This window comes from Trachinotus anak, unplaced genomic scaffold (assembly GCF_046630095.1).
Source record: "Trachinotus anak isolate AG129_WGS33_773 ecotype Australia unplaced genomic scaffold, CSIRO_AGI_Tana_v1 ptg000016l, whole genome shotgun sequence".
NCBI classification, from domain to species: domain Eukaryota; kingdom Metazoa; phylum Chordata; class Actinopteri; order Carangiformes; family Carangidae; genus Trachinotus; species Trachinotus anak.
Genome location: NW_027273867.1, coordinates 26365804 through 26381246, shown reverse-complemented (window position 1 = coordinate 26381246; position 15443 = coordinate 26365804). Strand labels below are relative to the sequence as shown.

Sequence of the window (15443 nt, the reverse complement as noted above, 5' to 3'; positions counted from 1 at the left end):
CCTTGCCACTGTCACCATGTGCTGCTCTTAGTGGGAATTGTTGGGTCTCTGTAAAAATACTTTAATGAGAAGGTCTAGACCTCCTTTGTTTGGAAACCGCCCTGAGATAACTTCTGTTGTGAAATAAAAATGGACTTCACTAATGCTCTGGCTCTCTGTAGTGGCAAGGTGTCAGGTGTATTTAGCCCCGCCCCCCGTCCCCACAAGTTGACAGGATTGGTTCCTTAGGTTCTATGAGGCATGAATCTTTGGCTGTCTGAATCTGTTTTTATGAGACTGTCATAGTGTTGACTGATTATTTCATTTTTTTTTTTTTTAAATATCAGACGTTAACAGGGTTAAAAAGTTGAATTATCATCTTTAACCTGTTACTTTACACTAAAAGAACTGAACCGGTTTGCACCAAACTTAGTGGATGGATGGGTCCTGGTCCGGGGAGAAACCCACTACCTTTCGGTGCTGGTCCAGTTCCAGAGGCGGATCCAGGAGGTATTTATCACCTTCACATTTTGAGATGAAGCATTTTAACACTTTTGTCAGTTTCTCAGGAAATAATGTTTGAATCTTGACGTAAAAGATCAGCTGATCCACATCACACAGAACTGCGGCAGCGGTTAGGAATGATTACGTCACTATTTCGTTCACCGTGAAGCTAACGCAGTTATACAGTAACGAGACAATTGACACAGCGGTGAGGCTGCTGACGTCATCACAAAGCGTACAGGTGTGTTGTGTGATGGAGGACAAATGTAAGATTTTCGGTCCCGCCTTTTTATACAGTCTACGGTCCCCGCTGAGAAAACCGTTTCAAACGGGCGTCTGTGCTCGCGCTTTTAATTTGAAATCCAGTAACCGCGGTTCCTGGATGTGACGTTATATATTACTTCCGGCGGAAGTTTTCGGTGTAACGCCAAGATGACAAGTAAGGACAGAATCACACCGTCCCGTGAAAACTGCGTTTATACTAGCTGTTACTGGTAAATATTCTGTGATACTGCAATTTATACTGCAAATTATACTCTAATGCTACAAATTATACTCTGATACTACAAATTATACTACAAATTATACTCTGATGCTACAAATTATACTACAAATAAAACTCTGATGCTACAAATGATACCACAAATTATACTCTGATACTGCAGATTATTAGAAGCTTGTTCTAGTTTAATGACACCATCAAACATATTTGTCATTTGATTGATTGACATCTGCTGAGGACTGATGAGAAAATATTTAAAACTTAACTCTGATCAGGTTCTTACTGATCAGGTCAGTTCTGTATAGATCTTTATTCAGACACAAGAACAGAGCTGATTACCCTGCTACAGAACCTGGACGTGCTGCTAGACAACACCAGGTTCTGTTCAGGTGAGAATGCTGAGCAGTCTGTGACATCATCAACCTTGGGGCTAAGTCTGTAGGACAGTTACTTGATGTAACCCAAGTTTATCTGCTGACAGATAGAACCTTGTTCTCCACTCAAAGTTAGGTGTCTCATTTATAGATTGTTCTAACACCTGATTGGCTGCTGAACGTGTTGATCAGCTGGGGTCTCCTCATTATAATGTGAGAGCTTTACTTACAGAACTGCAGTTACATCCAGTTCAACACAGTTTGTATCAAGTGGTTCCACTGGTTCTACTGGTGTTTGACTGTTGGAGGTTCTGTTGTTTGTTCTTGTTTTTACAGTGAAGAAAATGTTTGGAAACTCTGTGAGTTTGTTAGAGAGGACAGAACTGCACCACTGGAACAACTGTTTGTGGTTTTCATCTCTAACAAAAACAGAATGGTGAGGACACACAGGAGAACATGAAGCTACTAGATCATCTGTGCCATGTTCTACAGAATGTCCAAAACAGGATCTGTGATGTTCTATAAAACATTTGTCAGGTTCTAAAAAGGTCTTTAAAATATCTGTCAGATTCTCTGAAACATCTATAAGGTCCTATAAAACATCTGTCAGGTTCTATAAAACAGCTGTCAGGCTCTCTGAAACATCTGTCTGTTCTCCATCAGGTTCCTCTGTGGAAACAAAAGTCTGGACATGGAGACCGGCCGGTGATCTGGGTCTGTGATGTCACTGTGTGTTTGATAATATTAGTGATGTCACAGAGTTCATTGAATAATAACAGTAATGATGTCATGGTGACATCACTAATGACATCATTGTGTGTTTCAGGACTACCACGTGATCCTGCTGCAGGTGGGTCTTCAGTCAGACTCTCTGGTTTATGATCTGGACTCTGAGCTGTCGTTTCCCTGCAACCTGAAACTGTACGCCGCCCAGGCCCTCCGCTCAGAACGCAACATCAGACCCGAGTACCACAGGTAACACACCTGAACACCACAGGTAACACATCTGGACACCACAGCTAACACACTGAACACCACAGGTAACACAATGTACCGGTCTGTCCTCTAACAGGAAGTTGCGTGTTGTACCTGCTGACAGCTTCTTGTTGAACTTTGCGTCTGATCGATCTCACATGAAGACCTCTGATGGATCCTGGAGGATGCCCCCTCCACCATACCCCCCCATACACACCTCAGGTCATATGACACCTCCTGTAACCTCAGCATGTCTGATGATGTATACCGTATGACGTCATGATGAAATCATGCTGTGATGCATTACCTCCTCAGAGAGTCACATGAACCTGGATGACTTCATCAGCATGGACCCTGCTGTTGGCTGGGGGACAGTGTTCAGTCTGGACCACTTCCTGCAGAGCTATGTCGGAAACTCTTCATCATCCTCATCATCTTCATCGCCGTAGCTGTATTCAGCAGACACACCCCTTTTTAGATTTGAGTCAGTGCTACAAACAACTGTGGACATAAAAACTTTGTAGACATGAACTACAACTTCCATGGTGCATTTCAACAAAGCATCGTAATGAGCTTCAGATCTCTGTTTGAAGCTGTTTAAATCAGTACACTGCATACTAACAGCAGCGGAGGCTCATGGGTAATGTAGTATTTAGAGTGTTAATCCTGCAGGTCAGATCTGGTTTAACTTAACCTAACACTGACATCCTGATCACATGGACCATGAAGCTGGTTATTGCCTGGTCCAGTTAACTCTGGTGTACCTGTACAGGTACGAGCTCATTTATGTAACCAAGGAAGATTTTTAAAAATTATTAACATCATCATCATCAGATCCATGAATAAAGTATTAATATGATCTGAGAAAAAACTGTGAGACCTGCAGGTAAATTCAGTGATGTCATCAGGTGAAATTCAACATGATCACATGACCAGGATAAAACAGAAATGATTTACTGGCTGAGGATAAACTGTCGATAAGATGAATCATCATCATCAAGTTTCTTCTGATGATGATGTGAACATGCGATGAAGATCAAACAGTTAAAGTGACGTCAGACTGTTTGTGGAGAGAAGTAGTTGATGTGTGATGAGCTCAGTGAGACTGAAATGTTCATTTCTAATGATGAAGTATTGATCAGTGTGTGGATCATTGATCTGATCAGAGACATCAGAGGTTTAGTTTTTATTTCCAGTTCTGCTCAGAGTCTCCTCCTGTTATTCTGAACTGCAGTGATGAAGAGGAGAGTCACAGCTTCATCAATGTCAGGATCCTGTGGATGAAAGAATCTGTGTTCAGTTCAGATGAAGCTCTAATAGTTCTGATGGAGTTATTTAGTGATAAACTCTCCTCTGTTTGTTAGAAGCTCTGTTTTAAAACCACAGTGGACACATGGAAAGACTCCAACAGCAGAACATCCACTGATCCATATAAACATCTACTGATCTTTATCATTAGACTTTATTCTCAACTCTTTTGTCCCTGTCAGGATCCTGTAGACATGATGACTCAATTTTTCCAGGTATCTGATTGGTCAGTAGTTATATGTTGACAGGTCAGGAGTTCAGCATCAGTTACCATGGTGATTAAACCAGTAACAAGTGTTACACTGAAGCTGGTTTTAAACCAATATTTATGCAAAGTAAAAGTTGTTGCTCCTCTACAGCCTGGACACAGTGGGACAATAACATCCTGAATGTTGCTGCTACTTCCTGAACACGTGAAAAGTGTTAACATTTGGCCCAGAACAAATAATAAATCATCCAAACAGAGTTTAATTGGTGCCTGATGAAAAGGTTAAATATGTTAACATTTTAGAGAATGTCATTAATATTTATACATACATAATATAATCAGCTGTTAGTTGGTTGTTATGACCTGGGCTGCGCCTGGAGTAAGCAGAATAATCTAGTAAAGAGAAAGTCACCTGTCAACAGGTGATTCTTACTTTGAGTTTATGTTAAAGTTCACAGCTGTCACACCTGGACTGACCAACACAGGTAAGTGTTTAAACTGGTTGATGTGTGAACCTGAAAATCTTCTTTATAACTCTTTACATCAAAGGAGCTTGATGGATAAAACAAACAACATGACCTCAGCTGTGAGGAAGGAAATCCTGCAAATGATATGAAATGAATTATTAAATAATGACCAACATTAAACTATCAGAAGTAAAACTGATGGATGGATGTTTACAAAGAATGTTTAAGTTTGTTATTTCTCTGTCAGGATAGATAGATAGATAGATGGATGGATGGATGATAGATAGAGCCTTAGCAGAACTTCTTATACCAGAGAACCACACCTTCATCTGAAGGACACACTGATCAACTTTAGAATGCAGCCTATTGGCAGGGCAACAGAACCAGAGTTACAACCAGATAAATACCAGCTGCGTCCATGCACACTTTTTCTGAGACAACAGGTTTACTGTTGTAGTCTGAGTGTTACTGTGAGGTGGTTTAAATCAGACCATTGTAGTTTGATTGTTATTGAGACGTGGTCTAAATCCGACTGTTGTAGTCTGATTGTTACTGAGATGTGGTTTAAATCTGTAATGGTACATGTAATAAATGTAGTTTGTTCGCAGTTATGGAGGCGAGGCTCAAAGATTTGGAATCCCGGCTCTGTACCATGGAAACCACATCTTTAGCCTCTCCAGTTAGCCAGCCCCCAGTAGCTGGTGCAGACCGACCCAGTGTAGCTCCTTCTCTCCCCCCAGCAGAGAAGAGGCTTAGTCCTAAACAAAAGCTCACGGCTCACCACCAACCTGTTCACGTTTCTAACAGCCCCCCCCCCCCCAGTGACACACCCGCTGGGAAACAAACTCTGGTCATTGGTGATTCTATTCTGAGAAACACGATGTTAGCGACACCAGCGGCCAAATGTGGTAATGTAAAGGAGGAGTACTGACTAAGCACACCCACACCTCCAAAATGGCCAATAGGAAAGCAGTGCATTTTTTGATGACCAATGACAAAATTACAGAAAACTATGAACACTCCAAAAAAATAGATATAACGGTTTTCATCGGATGGGCAGATGATTCCTCTGGGTGGGCAACGCCCACCCCTGCCCACCTGGAGACACCCCCCCGTTCTCTGGGCCCCTACCCAGTTGATAACTGGCAGACTTTCTGGGGAAGGCCTGGTCTGATTAGACGAGACGGCATACATCCCACGCTGGATGGAGCTGCTCTCTTATCTAGAAACTTCACTGAGTTTATTAGAAAGCCAAAGCCATGACAATCCAGAACTGGCTAGGCCACTCTAGAACCTTGAAATGCTTCTTACAAAGCCACTCCTTTGTTGCCCAGGTGGTGTGTTTGGGATCATTGTCATGCTGAAAGACCCAGCCACGTTTCATCTTCAATGCCCTTGCTGATGGAAGAAGGTTTTCACTCAAAATCTCACGATACATGGCCCTATTCATTCTTTCCTTTACACGGATCAGTCGTCCTGGTCCCTTTGCAGAAAAACAGCCCCAAAGCACGATGTTTCCACCCCCATGCTTCACAGTAGGTATGGTGTTCTGTGAATGCAACTCAGCATTCTTTCTCCTCCAAACACGACAAGTTGAGTTTCTACCAGAAAGTTCTATTTTGGTTTCATCTGACCATATGACATTCTCCCAATCCTCTTCTGGATCATCCAAATGCTCTCTAGCAAACTTCAGACGGGCCTGGACATGTACTGGCTTAAGCAGGGGGACACGTCTGGCACTGCAGGATTTGAGTCCCTGGCGGCGTAGTGTGTTACTGATGGTAGCCTTTGTTACTTTGGTGCCAGCTCTCTGCAGGTCATTCACTAGGTCCCCCCGTGTGGTTCTGGGATTTTTGTTCACCGTTCTTGTGATTATTTTGACCCCACGGGGTGAGATCTTGCGTGGAGCCCCAGATGGAGGGAGATTATCAGTGGTCTTGTATGTCTTCCATTTCCTAATAATTGCTCCCACAGTTGATTTCTTCACACCAAGCTGCTTACCTATTGCAGATTCAGTCTTCCCAGCCTGGTGCAGGTCTACAATTTTGTTCTGGTGTCCTTTGACAGCTCTTTGGTCTTGGCCATAATGGAGTTTGGAGTGTGACTGTTTGAGGTTGTGCACAGGTGTCTTTTATACTGATAACGAGTTCAAACAAGTGCCATTAATACAGGTAATGAGTGGAGGACAGAGGAGCCTCTTAAAGAAGAAGTTACAGGTCTGTGAAAGCCAGAAATCTTGCTTGTTTGTAGGTGACCAAATACTTATTTTACTGAGGAATTTACCAATTAATTCATTAAAAATCCTACAATGTGATTTCCTGGATTCTTTCCCCCCATTCTGTCTCTCATAGTTGAAGTGTACCTATGATGAAAATTACAGGCCTCTCTCATCTTTTTAAGTGGGAGAACTTGCACAATTGGTGGCTGACTAAATACTTTTTTGCCCCACTGTATATATATATATATATATATATATATATATATATATATATATATATATATATATATATATATATATATATATACTCATATATATATATATGAGTTCTTATCTGAGTTCTCAGGCTTTTTATCTGAGTTAGTTCTCAGCACAGATAAAGTTATCATAGTGGGTGATTTTTGACATTGAATATCTAACAGTATTTCCCAGAAACCCTCTTTTATCTGACCATTTTCTGTTAACATTTGAGTTTTCGGTCATGGACTACACAGCATCTGGGAAAAAAGTCCATTACAGCAGGTGTCTCTCTGACAATACCTGGAAGAATCTCTAAAGGCTTGGAAAGACAGCCTATTGGCATATAAAAAAAGTCTCTGTAAAGCCAGAACATCCTATTATTCATCACTGATAGAAGAAAACAAGAATAATCCCAGGTTTCTGTTCAGCACTGTAGCCAGGCTGACAGACAGCCACAGCTCTGTTGATCCATCTGTTCCTTTAGCCCTCAGTTGTAATGACTTTATGAGCTTCTTTACAAATAAAATAGTCTCTGTTCGAGAAAAAATTCACCATCTCCTCCCCACAGCTGGCTCAGATGTACTGTCCAGTTCAGCAGCCTCAGAGTTCACTGTAACTGGTTTATATTTTGACTGTTTTACTCCTGTACATCTCTCTGAGCTCGCTTCAACAGTTTCTTCATCTAAACCATCGACTTGTCTTCTAGACCCCGTTCCAACAAGGCTGCGCAAAGAAGTTTTTCCTTTAATCGACACCTCTATATCAAGTCTGATTAACTTATCTTTATCAACTGGTTATGTACCGCAGGCTTTTAAAGTGGCAGTAATTAAACCTCTACTGAAAAAGTCTACTCTTGATCCAGATGTTTTAGCCAATTATAGACCTATATCCAACCTCCCCTTTATTTCCAAAATCCTTGAGAAGGTCGTTGCAAACCAGTTATGTGATTATTTGCACAGAAATGGTTTGTTTGAAGATTTCCAGTCAGGTTTTAGAGTCCATCATAGCACAGAAACAGCTCTGGTTAAGGCTACCAATGATCTCCTCATAGCCTCAGACAATGGACTTGCCTCTATACTTGTCCTACTAGATCTTAGTGCTGCATTTGACACCATCGATCATAAGATTCTATTACAGAGACTAGAGCATATGGTCGGCATTAAAGGAACCGCACCAAGCTGGTTTAGGTCATATTTTTCAGATAGATTACAGTTTGTTTATGTGGGATCAACTGGATCCTCCATGAACTCAGAAATATGTTCACACTTCTCTTCTCTTACAGAGTTACAGTGTTGAGTAATGGCCAGAAATGTTGTTACAGAACTGATGATGTCACAGTGAAGTTAACCATTGACTTTAATGGATATAAAATATCATCACTTTATGTTATCCTTATAGACATTTGAGTTTAATTGTATCATAAGCAGTGTAGGAATTCATGAGTTATGGCCCAAAACGTGTTTTGTGAAGTCACAGTGATCATGACCATAACCTTGACCTATGACCTTTGACCACCAAATCTATTCAGTTGATACTTGAGACATGAAGGCTCCGCCCATTGTTGTTACCAGCACAGAGAGACAGTTATGACACAATAACACTGATGTCTAATAGGATCAAATGATGAAGTGATGGCAACAGAAAATCACAAATCACTGCAGAACCAGTAGTTTACTTTTGTTCTTTTACAGCACCAGGTTTACCTTGTGTCACTAAAGGAGCCGATCTGATCCTCCATGGGTCTGACATCTTTACAATCTCTTTGTGTTTCCCTGTAGCGCAAACATGAACAACCAAAACACTGAGGAAGATGGGGGCGGAGGAGGAGGAGGAGGAAGTTGGCCCTGGTCTTCGTCAGTAGCTGCAGTTGGATTTGGACTTAGTTTCTGTAAGTTAAACCGAGCAGCCTTCAGGACTGTGTTTCACCTCCACAGGTTGGTGCTTATTCAGTTTTTGCCTGAACCCAGTGACTGTAAATAAAGGTGGATGATGTCATAGCTCCCTAAAGTGAAGCCATCTCCATTGCCCCTGGTGGCTGGCTGCAGTACTGGTCATAAACCCAGCCCCTCCATGTTGGGGATGGGACATGGGCCAAACTAAAAGATCAAAGTACACGTCACATACATTTTTCCCACAGATGGTCTCTGGCACTCGGTTAGTTCTTTTCATACTGACATACTTTACATGTTAATTTGTCCTATGAGTTTGGTTTAAATTAGTTATTTGATGCTATAAAACAGGAGTGTGACATCATCATTGGACCTCTACCACAGCTCCCCCCGCCCCCCCGATCACTACTTTGCAGACTCTAGCTCCAAATGATGTCACCAGTGAAGATGGCAGCACTCCTCTGTGGGATATGTTGGCTCCATGTTTGTACAGTCGGAGGAAGTGGAGACGTCGTCCATCTTTATAAGCAGGACCAAAGTAAAACCAGTATTAACTTTGTAGCAGCCTCACATGACCCTTCCTTATATTCAGACTGTTAAATAGATAATATAAATATAAGAACCTGAGTAAGAATCTGAAATACCTTCCAGTACCTGTTACAACTGTTAGAATGTGTTGGTAGAACCTGAAAAGCTATTGGAATGTACCTGTAGTGACTCAGGACCCATTAAACCCATGTCATCAGTCTGAAAACAAAATCTATGCAAGCAAAATAAACATGATGTTGGTTCTGGTTCTCATCAGAACATGAATTTACCTTCCAGGTGATCTGCAGAATGTTGCACCAAACCTGTGGATTGTGGTTCCAAGCTGACCCGTCTCCTTCCTGTTCTGTCTCATAGTAAAAATTATAAAGTCACTGACTCTAAATAGGGACCAGATGTGGGTTCTAATTCTCCTGGGTTCCTTCTGTTCTTTCTTTTGTAGTGTGGAAGAAGAAGCTGCAGGAGCTGGGGGAGACGGTCAAGATTCATCAGGACTACACTGGGCAGGATCAGCAGAAGCAGACAGAGGTGGAGAACCTGCTGGTGGAATGACAGCATGTGTTCTGCAGTTACAGAATGCAGTATTCAATATGCCAGGAGCTGGAAAAACAGATCCCGCAGAAAGCCATTGTTTTAGAGAGTGATTCCTGACATGAGTAACACTGTGAAGAGGAGCTTCACTTAAGATTGCCACTGTGGTTCCGCTCTGACCTACATCCGGACCAGAAACAAGAGGCAGAATGGGCACTTGATGTGGGAGGAGATGGCCCCAACTGGAGGAAGATGGTGGAGAACAGTGGAAGGTCCTGAGGTAGATATTCAACCTGTATGTTCCCAGGTCTGTGTTCTCAAGAGTCCAATGGGAACATCTGGTCCACCTGAAACCTCCTCATGACTCAAAACCTCCTGGTACCTTGTGAACCACATTCAGCTCTCCTCAGTAATCCCCAGAAACTCCTGATGGATCCATACAGCCTTCCTAAGAACACAAGGAACCTGGCACAAAGAACTCCCTTAAAGAAACCAAGAAGTCCCACTACTCCCTACAACTTCCCAATGATCTTGAGGAGTCCTTGAACCTCCTCAAAAGTTCACAAAACCTCTTTAAGACCTTGTAAAAGATAGGAGACAATGTTGTAGGAAATATAATTAAGTCATTTCCTATTTATCTAGATGTCAGACCAGATTAGAGCTGAACAGTTTATTGAAATATTATTGAATTCACAATGTGGATAAGTGCAATATCCAAATCTCAAATTTTAATAAAGGTAAAATGTGTCACAACAGACCTTAGATCAAGCATTGTGCAGCCTACAACCATGCTGGGTTTATTCAGACCCAAGAAAAAGATCACTTTATCATCATTTTTATATTTTGCAAAGTGAAATGCAAAATTACCATTTCCAACTATAGTAATGACATATGGAAACATAACATCTGCCAAAATAATTGAAAAATAATTTTCCCTGCATATCGTAGAGCCCTATTCCAGACGTTTTGGAAACACTTGAATTCAGTATCAGGGCTGTAGGTCAAAGTTCTTTACATCCACGTGTGGTGGATCATAACCAGTTCATACCATCCATAAACCGGCTCATACTCTGCTGCATGTTGACCGCTTGTTAGAATGGAGGGGGTGGAGGGGTGGACCTAACAGCAGCAGATGGTGTGTGGGGGGTTTGTTGGGGTTTTGTGGGTCTTCAGGGGAGGTGGGTGTGGGAACAAAAGGACAGCTGAACAGTGAGACAACAGATGTGCATGTTGTTGTGAAAACATCACATGATGCGTTCACATATTCACATGTCTGAACACGTTCCGGTGACACATGATGTCTGGAAGTCATCAGCTGCTCCTCACATACTACTCAGTTACTCAGCAGCCACACCTTCTGCATTCTACACATTAAATAAAAAATTTATATTGATTCCCTGAAAACATTGAGACACTTCAGAAACATGCTTCTAAATATTTTAAATAAAAACATATAAGAAGAAGAAGACTAGAAGATGTGTCCATCTGTGAAGCTGTGCTATCGTGTTTGCTTGCTTTGCTAGCAGCTGCTAAGTGCTAGATACAGTGCATCCGGAAAGTATTCACAGCGCTTCACTTTTTCCACATTTTGTTATGTTACAGCCTTATTCCAAAATGGATTAAATTCATTTTTTACCTCAAAATTCTACACACAATACCCCATAATGACAAAGTGAAAAAAATTTGCTTGAAATTTTTGCAAATATATTAAAAATAAAAAACAACATGTACATAAGTATTCACAGCCTTTGCCATGACACTCAAAATTGAGCTCAGGTGCATCCTGTTTCCACTGATCATCCTTCAGATGTTTCTACAACTTGATTGGAGTCCACCTGTGGTAAATTCAGTTGATTGGATGTGATTTGGAAAGGCACACACCTGTCTATATAAGGTCCCATAGTTGACAGTGCAGGTCAGAGCACAAACCAAGCCATGAAGTCCAAGGAATTGTTTGTAGACCTCTGAGACAGAATTGTATCGAGGCACAGATCTGGGGAAGGGTACAGAAACATTTCTGCAGCATTGAAGGTCCCAATGAGCACAGTGGCCTCCATCATCTGTAAATGGAAGAGGTTTGGAACCACCAGGACTCTTCCCAGAGCTGGCTGCCCGGCCAATCTGAGCGATTAGGGCAGAAGGGTTAGTGAGGTTAGTTAGGGAGGTGACCAAGAACCCGATGGTCACTCTGACAGTGCTCCAGCGTTGCTCTGTGGAGAGAGGAGAACCTTCCAGAAGGACAACCATTTCTGCAGCACTCCACCAATCAGGCCTGTATGGTAGAGTGGCCAGATGGAGCCACTCCTCAGTGAAAGGCATATGACAGCCCACCTGGAGTTTGCCAAAAGGCACCTGAAGGACTCTCAGACCATGAGAAACAAACTTCTTTGGTCTGATGAAACAAAGATTGAACTCTTTGGCCTGAATGCCAAGCGTCATGTCTGGAGGAAACCAGGCACCGCTCATCACCTGGCCAGTACCATCCCTTCAGTGAAGCATGGTGGTGGCAGCATCGTGCTGTGGGGATGTTTTTCGGCAGCAGGAACTGGGAGACTAGTCAGGGTCGAGGGAAAGATGAATTCAGCAATGCACAAAGACATCCTTGATGATAACCTGCCCCAGATCGCTCTGGACCTCGGACTGGGGCAAAGGCTCATCTTCCAACAGGACAACGACCCTAAGCACACAGCCAAGATAACAAAGGAGTGGCTTCGGGACAACTCTGTGAATGTTGTTGAGCGGCCCAGCCAGAGCCCAGACTTGAACCCGATTGAACATCTCTGGAGAGATCTGAAAATGACTGTGCACCGACGCTCCCCATCCAACCTGATGGAGCTTGAGAAGTTCTGCAAAGAAGAACTGCCCAAAAACAGGTGTGCCAAGCTTGTAGCATAATATTCTAAAAGACTTGAGGCTGTAATTGCTGCCAAAGGTGCTTCAACAAAGTATTGAGCAAAAGCTGTGAATACTTATGTACATGTTATTTATTTATTTTATATATTTGCAAAAATTTTAAGACAACTTTTTTCACTTTGTCATTATGGGGTATTGTGTGTAGAATTTTAAGGTAAAAAATGAATTTAATCCATTTTGAAATAAAGCTGTAACATAACAAAATGTGGAAAAAGTGAAGCGCTGTGAATATTTTCCAGATGCACTGTAAGTGTGGAACAGTTGCATTATGTATTCCTGCTCATTGTTAGTGGATTGATGACAGTTTCATTTACACTTATGTTCAGTGTGGTCACAGTGACCACCTCCAGAGGTGGTTTGGCTAATCACATCACAATTATCCTTTGTGTGTCTTGGATGCATTTACACCTGTACCTCCATGTGATCATGTTATCTGATTACAATCCAATCACCAAACAGATTTTAACACCAGGTGTAAACGGAGTGTAATATGACTTTATACACCAACCAAAGTGTAGATCACTTTATCAGATTGGCTCATCAATTCAGAAACACTGTGGCTCCTGTTACCAGTGTGCTAGGCTAACAGCTAACCTATTTTACTGTTTTACAAACACAAAGGAACTGATATATACTGTCAGGTCCATAAATATTGGGACATCGACACAATTCTCATCTTTTTGACTCTAAACACCACCACAATGGATTTGAAATGAAATGAACAAGATGTGCTTTAACTGCAGACTTTCAGCTTTAATTTGAAGGTATTTACATCCAAATCAGGTGAACGGTGTAGGAATTACAACAGTTTGTATATGTGCCTCCCACTTTTTAAGGGACCAAAAGCAATGGGACAAATTAACAATCATAAATCAAACTTTCACTTTTTAATACTTGGTTGAAAATCCTTTGCAGTCAATTACAGCCTGAAGTCTGGAACGCATAGACATCACCAGACGCTGGGTTTCATCCCTGGTGATGCTCTGCCAGGCCTCTACTGCAACTGTCTTCAGTTCCTGCTTGTTCTTGGGGCATTTTCCCTTCAGTTTTGTCTTCAGCAAGTGAAATGCATGTTCAATCAGATTCAGGTCAGGTGATTGACTCGGCCATTGCATAACATTCCACTTCTTTGCCTTAAAAAACTCTTTGGTTGCTTTCGCAGTATGCTTCATTGTCCATCTGCACTGTGAGGCACCATCCAATGAGTTCTGAAGCATTTGGCTGAATATGAGCAGATAATATTGCCTGAAACACTTTGGAATTCATCCTGCTGCTTTTGTCAGCAGTCACATCATCAATAAATACAAAGGAACCAGTTCCATTGGCAGCCATACATGCCCACGCCATGACACTACCACCACCATGCTTCACTGATGAGGTGGTATGTTTTGGATCATGAGCAGTTCCTTTCCTTCTCCATACTCTTCTCTTCCCATCACTCTGGTACAAGTTGATCTTTGTCTCATCTGTCCATAGGATGTTGTTCCAGAACTGGAAAGGCTTTTTTTAGATGTTGTTTGGCAAACTCTAATCTGGCCTTCCTGTTTTTGAGGCTCACCAATGGTTTATATCTTGTGGTTGAACCCTCTGTATTCACTCTGGTGAAGTCTTCTCTTGATTGTTGACTTTGACACACATACACCTACCTCCTGGAGAGTGTTCTTGATCTGGCCAACTGTTGTGAAGGGGTTGTTCTTCACCAGGGAAAGAATTCTTCGGTCATCCACCACAGTTGTTTTCCATGGTCTTCCGGGTCTTTTGGTGTTGCTGAGCTCACCGGTGCGTTCTTTCTTTTTAAGAATGTTCCAAACAGTTGATTTGGCCACACCTAATGTTTTTGCTATCTCTCTGATGGGATTTTTCAGCCTAATGATGGCTTGCTTCACTGATAGTGACAGCTCTTTGGATCATGTATATGGCACACATGAAATGAACTCTAGACCTTCAGTCTGCTCCTTGTAAATGGGATAATGAGGGAATAACACACACCTGGCCATGGAACAGCTGAGCAGCCAACTGTCCCATTACTTTTGGTCCCTTAAAAAGTGGGAGCCACATATACAAACTGTTGTAATTCCTACACCGTTCACCTGATTTGGATGTAAATACCTTCAAATTAAAGCTGAAAGTCTGCAGTTAAAGCACATCTTGTTCATTTCATTTCAAATCCATTGTGGTGGTGTTTAGAGCCAAAAAGATGAGAATTGTGTCGATGTCCCAATATTTATGGACCTGACTGTATCATATCATCTGGTTGTAAAGGGAAAAAAAGCAACACTGCTGAGCTGAGTTACAATTCAAATAAAGATTTTAATGTTGTAATGTTTGATCTCTGCTCTGACAATCAACAGGTGTTTTTTGCCTGTAAATCTGAGAAAATGAAAAGATAAGTAATGAGACCTAACATTGATGTTAAGTTTTCATAAATAATGCTGATAATAAATATTACAGTTATTGTTATTATGGATGTTTATGGATTTATATTTAGCTTGTTTTGTCCAAAACTCAGAAATATTACATTTACTGTAGTGTAAGTAAATATTCACTTTATGGTCATGTAAGCCACGAGCCAAGTCTCCAAATGATCGATCGATTTTCAAAATATTTGCCAATAAATGTTATGTTGATTTACAGATCAATTATCAGACATGGATTGGATCTCCACAGTGTTTCCAGTGAAGAAAATCAGTTGAAAAACAAACATTAAATGTTGTTGACGGGCTTATTACGTCACACACGGGTTGTGCCCCCCCACCCCACACTCTCTCTCTCTCTCTCTCTCTCTCTCT

The 15443-nt window shown here is 41.6% G+C and overlaps 1 protein-coding gene across 4 annotated transcripts; it reads left to right on the top strand.

The window, feature by feature from the left end:
* Positions 1–303: 303 nt before the first annotated feature.
* ntaq1 (N-terminal glutamine amidase 1) lies at positions 304–5431 on the top strand. 4 transcript variants are annotated; one of them, XM_071500170.1, is made up of 6 exons: positions 304–489; positions 1696–1795; positions 2023–2088; positions 2186–2334; positions 2432–2556; positions 2650–4105. In XM_071500170.1, the coding sequence occupies exons 1-6, from the start codon at positions 416–418 to the stop codon at positions 2781–2783; spliced, it is 648 nt and encodes a 215-aa protein (XP_071356271.1). In that variant the 5' UTR covers positions 304–415; the 3' UTR covers positions 2784–4105. The 4 variants fall into 4 exon arrangements, with proteins under 4 accessions (XP_071356271.1, XP_071356273.1, XP_071356272.1 ...); XM_071500172.1 differs by having other exon boundaries at positions 318–489; positions 2023–2073; XM_071500171.1 differs by lacking the exon at positions 304–489 and adding an exon at positions 859–977.
* The last annotated feature ends 10012 nt before the right edge of the window (positions 5432–15443 follow it).

Coding starts and splice junctions, on each gene's coding strand:
- ntaq1 (XM_071500170.1), top strand. CDS start 416: ATGGATGGGTCCTGGTCCGGGGAGAAACCCACTACCTTTCGGTGCTGG. Junction 2,089..2,185: donor TCTGGGTCTGTGATGTCACT/GTGTGTTTGATA, acceptor TGTGTGTTTCAG/GACTACCACGTGATCCTGCT. Junction 2,335..2,431: donor ATCAGACCCGAGTACCACAG/GTAACACACCTG, acceptor GTCCTCTAACAG/GAAGTTGCGTGTTGTACCTG.